Raw genomic sequence first — 12,361 nt, forward strand, 5'->3', positions numbered from 1 at the left:
CTCCTTGCCCGGCCGGTCAGTTTAGGTGGACGGCCATGTCTTGGTAGGTTTGCAGTTGTGCCATACTCTTTCCATTTTCAGATGATGGATTGAACAGAGCTCCGTGAGATGTTCAAAGCTTGGGAGATTTTTTTATAACCTAACCCTGCTTTATACTTCTTCACAACTTTATCCCTGACCTGTCTGGTATGTTCCTTGGCCTTCATGATAACTGATAAGGTTCTCTAACAAACCACTGAGGGCTTCACAGAACAGCTGTATTTATACTGAGATTAAATGACACACAGGTGGACTCTATTTACTAATTAGGTGACTTGTGAAGGCAATTGGTTCCACTAGATTTTAGTTAGGGGTATCAGAGTAAAGGGGGCTTAATACAAATGCCTCCCACACTTTTCACATATTTATTTGTATCATTTATCATTTTCTTTCCATTTTACAATTATGTGCCACTTTGTGTCGGTCTATCACATAAAATCCCAATAAAATACATTTTTTTTTTTTTTTTGGTTGTAACATGACAAAATGTGGAAAATTTCAAGGGGTATGAATACTTTTTTAAGGTACTGTATCAGGTAAGCTCAAAGGAGATGGCACAGACACTGCATTTCTGGCAGGATTATTTTCTGTAATTGCAGGAAAGGTTCTTATCCTGAAAAATGAAAATGAAAACATCCACCACATCTAAGGGCTGGTGCACTGTAATATATGAGATTTGTGTTATCGGGTTTAGATGTACTTTAAAGTGGAGTTCCACCCAAAAAATGGAACTTCCGCTGATCGGATTCCTCCCCCCCCTCCAGTGCCACATTTGGCACCTTTCAAGGGGGAGCAGATACCTGTATAATCCAGGTATTTGCTCCCACTTCCGTCCATAGATCACCGCAGGCTCTGCGGTGATCTACGTCATGTCTGGCCCCTCCTCCATCCCCCCCGCTGTCTTCTGGGAGACAAACAGATCCCAGAAGACAGCAGGGACCAGTGAGGACTCGCGCATGTGCAGTAGGGAACCAGGCTGTGAAGCCGCAAGGGACAGATCGGCTTCGAGTGAGGACATCGCGGGCGCCCTGAACAGGTAAGTGTCCTAATATTAAAAGTCAGCAGCTGCAGTGTTTGTAGCTGATGACTTAAAAAAAAATAAAAAATTTTGGTTGAACTCCGCTATAACACTTTACTGCTTATTAAAAATGAGGACAATCATCAGTATCACAGAGAATAATACTACTTTTTATATCGCTGACTCTGATGGAGGTTCCTCTGTGTTGGTTTTATTGGTCAGACCAATTCTATATATATTACATGTACACATTTATTATATACATATAAAGGTTTGATTTCTTCCACAGCTCAATGTTCTCCTCCAATAATACCAAACATGGAGTATATCTCTGTAGACAAGGAGTATTATAATAAAAATGAAGAGATAATAGTACGGTGTCAGTCTGGATATTATCCATCATCAGACACAATAACATGTGACAACCCCCGCTCCTCCCAGGAGTGGACTCCTTCTGTTACCTGTATAGGTGAGTACAATTTTTTACTATAATGTTCAATTGTTTCCTCATATTCACATATGTTTTTCCACAACAGACACACGGGGGTTGATTTTCTAAAAACAATTAGCTTGTGCACTTTGTAAGAGAATTGAGGCGAAGCTTTGCTGGCTGCTATCATTCAATCAAGTTCAAGCAAAAATACTGCATTTTTCTTGCATGTGATTGGTTCATCTTTGCAAATTGAATTGTCAACACATTCACAAGGTCAAGAGAAAATTCGCCTGAAAAGTGAACAATCTATTTTCCTTTAGTAAATCATCTGTAGACAGCCAGTTGACGCGTTTCAGCCTATAAGACCTTAGTCATAACTAGGGATGAGCCAAACACCCCCGGTTCGGTTCACGGCAGAACATCCAAACAGGCAAAAAAATTTGTGTGAACACCGTTAAAGTCTATGTTAAAATCAAAAGTGCTCTTTTTAAAGGCTTATATGCAAGTTATTGTCATAAAAAGTGTTTGGGGACCCGGGTCCTGCCCCAGGGGACATGGATCAATGCAAAAAAAAGTTTTAAAAACGGACGTTTTTTCAGGAGCAGTGATTTTAATAATGCTTAAAGTGAAACAATAAAAATGAAATATTCCTTTAAATATCGTACTTGGGGGGTGTCTATAGTATGTCTGTAAAGGGGTGCATGTTTCCCGTGCTTAGAACAGTCCCTGCACAAATTACATTTCTAAAGGAATAAAAGTCATTTAAAACTGCTTGTAATGTCGGGTCCTGGCAATATGGATGAAAATCATTGAGAAAAACGGCATGGGTACCCCCCAGTCCATTACCAGGCCCTTTGGGTCTGGTATGGATATTGAGGGGAACCCCGCACCCAAATTAAAAAAAGAAAAGACGTTGGGCCCCCAGGCCCTATATACTCTGAACAGCAGTATACAGGCGGTGCAAACAAGGCAGGGACTGTAGGTTTGTTGTTAAGTTGAATCTGTTTGTAATTTGGAACAGGTACATTTTTTAAGTGTAGCTCCAGCCCAAAAATCTATTTTTAAGGTTTTTGGAAAACATAGGGAAGGGTTATCACCCCTGTAACATTTGTTTTGTTGTCTGTGCTCCTCTTCAGAAGATTTCACCTCACTTTCTGTCCCAATGACAATTGGATTTTGAAAATTTTGGGTTTTTAGTGAAACAAGGATTGGTGATAAAGCATCAGTGGAAAGGAGAAACATTTTTCCCATATTACTCTTACAGGAGAGAATTTCCCTTCCTAGGGGTAGATTTCATCTCACTTCCTGTTGTCTCCTTCCGTTTGTAAGTAGGAGTTGTTTGTAAGTCGGATGTTTGAAAATAGGGGACCGCCTATATATACTATACGGCCTGCTTTATATACACTGCAGAAAATTGGGCCTTAGGTGTTGGTGGTACCAGAACACTGTAAGTCCTCACAATTATTCTTGGTGGGCACTGGAACTGGCTCTGCTGTGAAATATTATATCAAGAATTGTAATTACATGCACTTGTTAAACAGGGGCATAAAAATTGGGCCTTAGGCAGTGGTGCCACAAAACTGTAACCCCTCACAGATACTCTTGTTGGTGCAGGAATGGGTCCTGCTGTGAAATATTTGATCAAAAATTGTAATTACAATTCAGTGCAGCTGTAGTGTAGTTGCTACTACTTTTCTGGTGGTGTACACAATACAGGGCTACCCGGGATACAAACAAGATAGGGACTGTAGGTTTGTTCTTAAGTTGAATTAGTTTGTAAGTCGGAACAGTACCCTAAGTGCAAATCCAGTCTTTTTTTTATTTTTGTATAATTTTCTTATTTTTAATATTATTTTTCTTATTCTTTACTTTTTGTAATTACTTTTTTATTTTATTAATTTAATTATTACTGTATTTCTTATTATTTTTTTATTTTCATTTAATTTTTTTTTATCAATTTTTTTTCACTTAACTTTATTGCTATCACACAGGAGAAAACAATTTCCTGTGTTATAGCAATTGGAGGTGACAGGTTCTCTTTATTGACCCTGTCACCTCCAAAACAGGAGTCCTAGCACTATGCTAGATTTCCTGTCACAGCTGAGAGGGGAGGAGCACAGCTCCCCCTCTCACTGTTTACATGGCTGCAGGGACAGGAGACAGCAGAGAGAGGGGAGCTGCCAGGCAGCTCACCTGATGGCACAGCAGGGAGATGGATGGATGGTGAAAGCAGCAGTGTCTGCGATCTGAGTCCAGGCAGGCCACCGCGGGGCAGCTGTGCAGGAAAGACCAGGGATCTTGGAGGCTTCACTAGGTCGACAAGGCCGTGGCCACAACGGGCAGTTTTAGTGGCCTGGCAGGCCACCGGCAGGCCACTGGATCGTACCAGGCCTGTGGATGGGCATGCAGGATGACGAGGGGGGCCCGCAGCCAGACCAGGAACGGAGGAACGGTTCACTCCAACAAGGAGAGGAAGATTCGGCTGGCAGTGACATCACTCGGGCCCCGTTCATAAGTAGGAGTCGTTCGCAACTCAGATGTTCGTAAGTCGGGGACCCCCTGTACAGTGTAGTGTGGTGTTGCAAAACAAAATATACATTATGTCCAGAAGGCCTCCAAGGAGAGGCAGACGCTCACAGGCCACTAAAAAAGGGCAAGCAGGCTCTGTGTCTACAGTCAATAGTGCTGGTCATGGACATGGTGCATCCTCTGCAGGTGGCCGTGGGGCACATTTGTCCTTTTTTTCTGCTGCTGGCCGTGTTATTGAGCCAGAACATGCAGAAGAGTTGGTGGAGTGTATAACAAAGCCGTCCTCATCCTCCTCATTCTCTGTCACCCAGGCGCAGAGTAGTTTTCCTTCCTATGCAGCTGCCAAAGCGGCCTATTCCACTGGCTCCTTGTCCACAGCCACTCCTTCCATAGCCCCACCATCATGCACAGAGGAGTCCCCTGAACTATTCGACCACAGTGTAGGTTATATGCTGCTGGAAGATGCACAGCGATTTGAAGGCTCTGGTGTTGGTTCCCAGGTTGAGGAAGGGAGTAACATGAGCCTAGAGAGAGGGGGTGCCCAAGAAGGACAAGAAACTGGCAGTCATGTTCTCCCAGCTGCAGCATAGTGCCAAGTTTGCTCCAGTGACGAGGAGGGAGGGGATGATGAGGTCACTGACTCTACTTGGGTGCCTGATAGAATAGAGGAGGAGGAGGAGGCACAACTCCAATGAGGCAGAATGTCCTCTAGGGGGCAGCTTAAGGGTAGCCACCCTGCTGCATCACACCCCAGAGCTCCACAGGCGCAGGGCGCTGCTGACTCCCCACTGATTTTGAAAAGTTCCTTGGTGTGGGCCTTTTTGGACACGTGTGCAGCAGATCGCACCGTTGCTGTTTGCAATCTATGTCTGAAGCGGATCAAGCGTGACCAGAACAGCAGCCGCTTGGGCACCACATATTTGACCAAACATATGACGATCACCCATGCAGTCTGTTTCCCGTACACTATATTTGAGATTTAATATCTCTCAGATATGATTTGGGTTAAATGAAAGTTCTTTGACCTTGAGTGAAAGCTTTAACACAATAACAACATTTATTGGTGAATAGTTGAAAGTCTATCTAATACACAACCATCTATCTATAGTCTACACCAAGGAAGAAAATATTAGGTTAAAATAAGAGAATTACATGAAGGAATACAGAGTATATTCCTAAAAACATTAATCTACAAACATATTTAGTTACAAGTAAAATGCAGACCTTCCCCATAATTACCCTTTGCACCAAGGTTCCATTCTGATGGTTGCTCTCCCATAAAAGTGTGTGTTTCTCTCCCATCTAGTCTGTGTATATCATTACAGGCTGGTGCCTCGTTGGTTGGCATAGCGTGGCTCTGATTGGTGAGCTTCCCTATTCCTGGTTAAGGACTGATTACATCTCCAATCCCTATACTTTGCATAAGTCAGCCCCCTTTAATGCAAATCCTTGTGACTATTCTGAGCAGGAGTTTAACTTGAATTTTCCCGGGAAGTATTGATTACGGGTTGGCCTCCCTTCATTGCATATCCCAGCATGGGATCCTTTGAAGTGAGTATGTGAAATACAATGAGGTTTGGATCCCATTGTTTGTATACACTGGCCTAGGCACCGACTTGTCTAGTCTACCAGAGATTTCTGTGAAGATAATAAGTTCCGCCCTACATAGATACAAGCTAAATTAAATATATTCATAATTACAAATATTTTAAAGCTATTAATGGCGATTTCACATAAACTCATAAGGCAACAAGTCCGTTGGCAACAGCACTTGAAAGACCCACATCAAAGAAAAAGGCGGACTTCTCCTTGCACCTCATCTGGGATCTCCAACCCTACTATACCTCCAGTCTTCTCAAAAACCAGCACTGAGAGGAATGAAGGTATAGCAATAGGTGTCCCAAGTACTTGCAGCTAATCTGCTAGCAGTACACCACCATCTGATTTTAGCAGGCAAATTTCCCTACCCCAGTTGCTAAACCGTAAAAAGAAATTCAGCGTCTGAATGCTAGCTTGGCCAAATTGCTAGCCCTGAAACTACTGTGTTTTTCAGCTGGTAGACTCTGCCCCCTTTCATGAATTTGTCGAATATGCTGTACCTCAGTTGCAGGTTCCAAAATGCCATTTCTTTTCATTGAAGGCCATTCCAGCTCTCTACCAGCATGTGGAAGGCAATGTTTTTGTCTTGTTGGACAGGACAGTCAGCAGCACCGCTGACTCATGGTCTAGCAGGCATTGGCAGGGATTCAGGACAGGGTTCAGTATTGTTGGAGCTTGTTCCGCCATCACGCCTCCAAAATATTAGCCGTGATTCTGCCACAGCCCTCTCCTCCACCCCCTCCTCTTCTTCTTCCTCTATGGCCTCTTCTGCAGATTTGTTCTCTAAACCAGCAGTGCTCCGTAAGAGTTCAAGGGGCTACGCAAGCACTCAGGCAAAAAGATGCCATGCAATGCATGAGTTGGTCTGCTTAGAGGACAGAAGCCACACTGGGGCAGGGATTCTGTCAGCTCTGAATGAGCAGGCTAAGAGGTGGTTGACACCACGCCAGCTTCAGCCAGGAATGGTTGTATGCGACAATGGCACCAACCTTCTTTCTGCCCTCCGACAGGGACACTTGACCCATGTTCCATGTTTGGCACACATCCTGAATTTGGTGGTGCAGCAGTTCTTGAGCAGGTACCCAGGCTTACAAGATCTCCTGAGGCAGGCCAGAAAAGTCTGTGGTCAATTCCACCGGTCATACAATGCCAGTGCTCGGCTGGCTGACATTCAAAGGGAATGCAACCTGCCCACCAACCGCCTCATTTGTGACATGTCCACCAGGTGGAGCTCAACGTTGGCAATGCTGCAGCAGCTGCACACACAGCAGAGGGCCATCAATGAGTACCTGTGTGAGTATGGCACCAGGACAGGGGAGCTTGGCTTCTTTTCGCCACGCCAGTGGCTACTGATCAAGGCTGCATGAACTGTCCTGTCACCATTTGAGGAGGCCACAAGGATGGTGAGCAGCGACAATGCATGCATCAGTGATACTGTCCCTCTTGTCTTCCTGTTGGAGCACACGCTTCATGGACTAATGGACAGGGCACTTGAGGCAGAACAGCGAGAGGAAGAGGGGGACTTCCTTACCTCTCAAGGCCCCCTTTATCCAGATATTATTCCTGCAGGCCCGCCAAACACACAGGAAGAGGAGGAGGAGAAGGAGGAGGATTGTGTCAGCATGGAAGTGGAGGATAAAACTCAGCAGACGCTGTAAAGGGATGGTTTTCAGTCCCCAGAAACCCAAGGAGTTGTACGTGGCTGGGAGGAGGTTGTTATGGATCATGTGATCCTTAGAGACCCAGAGGACTCAGAATCAAATGCCACTGCAAACTTTTGCAGGCTTTGCAGAATCAGGGAGGCCATGAAGCATAAGGACCCTAAGATTAATTGTATCAAAGAGAGGGGTCATTACTGGCTGGCAACCCTTCTTGATCCACGTTACAAGGGTAAGGTTGCAGAACTCATCCTGCCTTCGCAGAGGGAGCAGAGGATGAAACATCTTCAGGAAGCCTTGAAGAAAGGTTTGTGCAATGCATTTCCAGACCCTGTGAGGCTACAATTTCCTGGTGCTAGACAACGTGTTGCTGAGGCTTTGTTCAGTCAGAGGAAGAGCAGTGGAGAAGGTGGCCGGCTGACCGATGCCTTTAGACAATTTTTCAGTCCTCAGCGCCAAGGTCTGATTGGTTCAAGCAACTATCACCAGCGTCTGCATTACATGGTGCAGGAATATCTAGGGGCAAGAGCAGACTTGGAGACCTTTCTAACAGAGCATCTACTGGGTTACTGGGTCTTGAGGATGGACCACTGGCCAGAACTAGCTTAATATGCAATTGAGCTACTGGCCTGTCTTGCATCCAGCGTTCCTTCTGAACGCACATTCAGTGCTGCTGGAGGGTTTATAACAAGTCATAGAGTGCGCCTGTCCACAGACTCCGTTGATAGGTTCACGTTCATAAAAATGAATCAGTCTTGGATCAGCAGCAGCTATCAAGCACCTGATGTTGATGAAACTGATTGATTTTTCTATGGATGTGGGATCCCTTGAAGACTGCCTATGCTGAGTGACTATTCTATTCCTCCTCAATCTTGATGATGCTAGCTTCCAACAATATTTTTGGTTTAGGGCACAACCACCACTGCCTAAGGCCTAATTTTTCTGTCCCTGTTTAACAGGGGCATGTAATTACAATTTTTGATCTAATATTTCACAGCAGGGCCTGTTCCTGCGCCCAACAAGAGTATCTGTGAGGGGTTACAGTGTTGTGGCACTACCACTACCAAAGGCCCAATTTTTCTGCCCCATCCCAGCAGCAGAAAAAAAGGACAAGTGTGCCCCACGGCCACCTGTAGAAGATACACCATGTCCATGACCAGCACTGTTGACTGTAGACACAGAGCCTGCTTGCCCTCTTTTAGTGGCCTGTGAGCGTCTGCCTCTCGTTGGTGGCCTTCCGGACATGATGGAGATTTTGTTTTTCAACACCACACTACACTGTATTGTGTACTGTGTACACCACCAGAAAAGTAGTAGCAACTGCACTATGGGTGCACGGTACTGTGTACACCAACAGAAGTGTAATAACAACTATGGGTGCACTGTATGTATTGTGTACACCACCAGGAAAGTAGTAGCAAGTGCACTAGGGGTGCACGGTATTGTATACACCAACAGAAGTGTAATAACAACTATGGGTGTACTGTATTGTGTACACCCCCAGAAAAGTAGTAGCAACTGCACTATGGGTGCACGGTACTGTGTACTATGTACACCGCCTCAAGTATATTAGAAAAAGTACACCAGGAATTGCCTGCAGTCAGATATAGGCTTGACTACACTGGATGCAGTGTGTGTGTGTATGTGTGTATATATATAGATATATATATAGATATATATCTATATATATATCTATATATATAGATATATATCTATATATATATATCTATATATAGATATATATAGATATATATATCTATATATATATATATATATGCACAAGACTGTCTGTATATATACAGTATATATTAAATACACTGCAGCTAACTGAATAACCTGCCTGCCTACTCAATCTAAATGACACGCTCTCTCCATCCACGCCAACAATACACTACACAGGGCTGACGTGCAGGCAGCCTTATATAGTGTGGGGCGTGGACTTAGTCCCCCTGAGCCATGATTGGCCAAGGGCACCCTGCCTTTGGCCAATTATGTCTCTCTTTGCTGAGGGTGCTGGGATTGGCCAAACCATGCAGGTCATGGTGCATGCTTTGGCCAATCATCATACAGCAATACACTGTGCTCCCGCAGTGCATTATGGGGCGTTACGCGGCACTTGAATTTGGCGGGAACGCCCCATAATGTTCTGTTTTCGGCGAACGGACGAACAGCCAATGTTCGAGCTGAACTCATGTTCAACCCAAACATAAAGTTCATCCCTAGTCATAACCCTAGTTAGACTGTGGATGAAGCACCCGGGAGCAACTGACTTTATTTTGTACAGTAAACGTCTATGTGGAACTGTTTCAAATGCCTTTGCAAAATCCAGATACACCACGTCTACGGGCCTTCCTTTATCTAGATGGCAACTCACCTCCTCATAGAAGGTTAATAGATTGGTTTGCCAAGAACGATTCTTCATGAATCCATGTTGATTACTGCTAATGATACCATTCTCATTACTAAAATCTTGTATATAGTAACAAGAATGGTATCATTAGCAGTAATCAGCATGGATTCATAAATTAACCACTTTGTGTAAAAAATAAATAAATATGTTTTCATTTTCTTTCCATGTTTTCCGGAGACTTGTGGAAACTTTATGTGTAATTTATGTTCCAGAACACCTGACGGTGCTCCCTGCATGTTGGTCCTCTCTATGTGGCCAGGCTGTGTAAAAGTCTCACACATGTGGTATCACCATAGAGGAGTAGCAGAATGTATTTTGGGGTGTAATTTGAAGTATGTATGCTGTGTGTGAGAAATAACTTGTTATTATGACACTTTTGTGTAAAAAAAAAAAAAAAGTCTTAATTTTCCCAAGAGTTGTGGGAAAAAATTACAACTTACTAAATACATTGGACTATCTACTTTAAAAAAAGGGGTCATTTGGGGGGTATTTGTACTTTCCTGACATTTTAGGGCCTCGAGAGATGATATAAGCCATCAGTACATCAGTTGTGATCAATTTTCAATGATTTGCACCATGGCTTGTAGACTCTATAACTTTCACAAAGACCAAATAATATACATTGATTTGGGTTATTTTTACCAAAGATATGTAGCAGTTTAAATTTTGGCCCACATACAGTATATGAACAAAAATCACTTATTTGCAAAATGTTATCATAGAAACTATTACATTTTTGCTCTTTTTGTCGCAAAAAAGAAAAAACCCCAGTGGTGATTAAATACCGCCAAAAAAGCTCTATTTGTGTGAAAAAAATGATAAAAATGTTGTTTGGGTACAGTGTTGCATTACTGAGTAATTGTAATTGAAAGTGCGAGAGCGTTGAAAGCTGAAAGTTGGCATGGGCAGGAAGAGTGTATGCGTCCTGTATTGAAGTGGTTAAGAATATATGTAGTGCTATACTCGCAGGACCTGCTTGGTAGATTGGGTTCTCCGTTCTTCTGCCTCTACTCTCAGAACAACCTCAGCCCCACTAATACACCAAGTTAAGCAAATGGATACTGCACTGCTACTGGGAGTACAATATACCCAAATATGGTTCAGTATTAAAAAGCAAGCATCAGATGGGTTAGGGGTAAATTAACCCAATATAGTGTCACCTGTTGCAGTAAATAGCAGTATGTCCATAGATGAGAAAGTAAAAGATTAGACCAATCCCAGTTCACTGGACAATATGTTCACTAGGCTATCACAGCATGGAATGGATTTTTATGCAGCTAAATCAGAGTAAACCTGATAATCCACACAATCATTGTAGCACCATCCTAGGTAAGCTGCTAGGTGGTGGGTATTTCTTTTTTCTGTTGTCATTGTTGGACACTGATATTCAGCACCAATTGGTACTGATGATATGCTGCACTGATTGACACTGATGGGGATGCACTGATAATCGGGGCACTAATTTTTCAGTACCCTGATGATCAGTGTAAATGCCCCTGTCACCACAGGAAAGTGGTGCAAGTCGAGTTCCACCTGGTGGGCATGTCACAAATTAGGTGGTTTACGGGCAGGTGGAATTCCCACTGAATTCCAGCCAACTGAGCACTGGCTGTGTATGACCACCTGAAATGGCTACAGACTCTTCTGGCCTGCTTTAGCAGATCTTCCAAACCTGGTGTTAGGTACCTGGTAGTTGAGCCCGACTGGTAGAAGAAGACCTCTCCTAAACGCTGGTTCAGGAGCCACTGGAGTGGGAACAGTGGTCTCTTGAGCACAGTGGGTAGAAGTGCCTGGTGCGGGTCCTGGCAGTGGCTGACACAGGAGCTGGGAAGAAGTCCCTCTGGATGGCTGAGCTGCGGATGCAGGCAGGTAGAAGCTGATTAGTAAGCAGGCAGGTAGAAGATATGGCAGAACCTGGAGCTGGAAGAGCAGGCTGGAAGCAGTGTCACAGGACACAGGCAAAGCAGAGTCAGACAGTCCGTTTGGCAGGAGATCAGGCAGGTATATGGCAGGAGGGATGATCACAGAATGGTCAGGCAGGCAGGCAGAGGTTCGGCAACGGGTCACAAGATATAAGCAGAGTCAGGCAAGCCGGGTCGGGTTGGAGATAGAAGAATAGTCAGACGTAGCCGAGTCAATGGCAAATAACAACAACAGGCAGGATACAGGAAATCAGCACCTGATGGAAGCATCTGACAACCTTTTAAAGAGTCCTTTGCGCCAAACAGCGCTAGTGCGCACGGACGCGCGGGAGCGTGCCGGCGCCCCCCGGTGGGGAATTCAGCTGAACTGCCCTGAAATAGCCCCTCATGCGCACGCGCGCACGCATGTTTGCCCGACGGGCACCGGCACGTCCCTGACATTGCCCCCTCCCAACGGGCAGCCTCCGGATGCCCAGACAACTCTTCTTTTCAGGATGAGCAGAGAAATAGGCATGGATCAAACGTTTAGCGTGAATATTGCTGTCAGGTTCGCATGAATTATTCTCTGGACCATACCCTTTCCATTTAATCAAAAACTGTACTTGCCCCAGTCTCTTTCTGCAATCGAGAATGGCCTCCACCTCATATTCCTCATCTCCGTCCACCAAGACAGGTTCAGGGACCCTGGTGCCCCTATCAGGAAAGGGATCGGTCACAGCAGGCTTCAATAGCGACACATGGAATACAGGGTGC

General features: G+C 44.5%; 1 protein-coding gene across 5 annotated transcripts in view; it reads left to right on the forward strand.

Moving 5' to 3' along the window:
- The window catches only part of LOC141122475 (receptor-type tyrosine-protein phosphatase T-like), a 230,286-nt gene that overhangs the window by 92,940 nt on the left and 124,985 nt on the right, over positions 1 to 12,361 (forward strand). For 4 of the 5 annotated variants that reach the window (XM_073611980.1, XM_073611977.1, XM_073611979.1 and 1 more), the window contains one exon: positions 1,347 to 1,526. The exons of the other annotated variant lie outside the window; for it this stretch is intronic. In XM_073611980.1, coding sequence (XP_073468081.1) covers positions 1,347 to 1,526 — 180 coding nt within the window. The remainder of the gene's footprint in view (positions 1 to 1,346; positions 1,527 to 12,361) is intronic. 5 annotated transcript variants of the gene reach the window in all.

Source organism: Aquarana catesbeiana, linkage group LG01 (genome assembly GCF_042186555.1).
Source record: "Aquarana catesbeiana isolate 2022-GZ linkage group LG01, ASM4218655v1, whole genome shotgun sequence".
In the NCBI taxonomy this organism is placed as follows: Eukaryota; Metazoa; Chordata; class Amphibia; order Anura; family Ranidae; genus Aquarana; species Aquarana catesbeiana.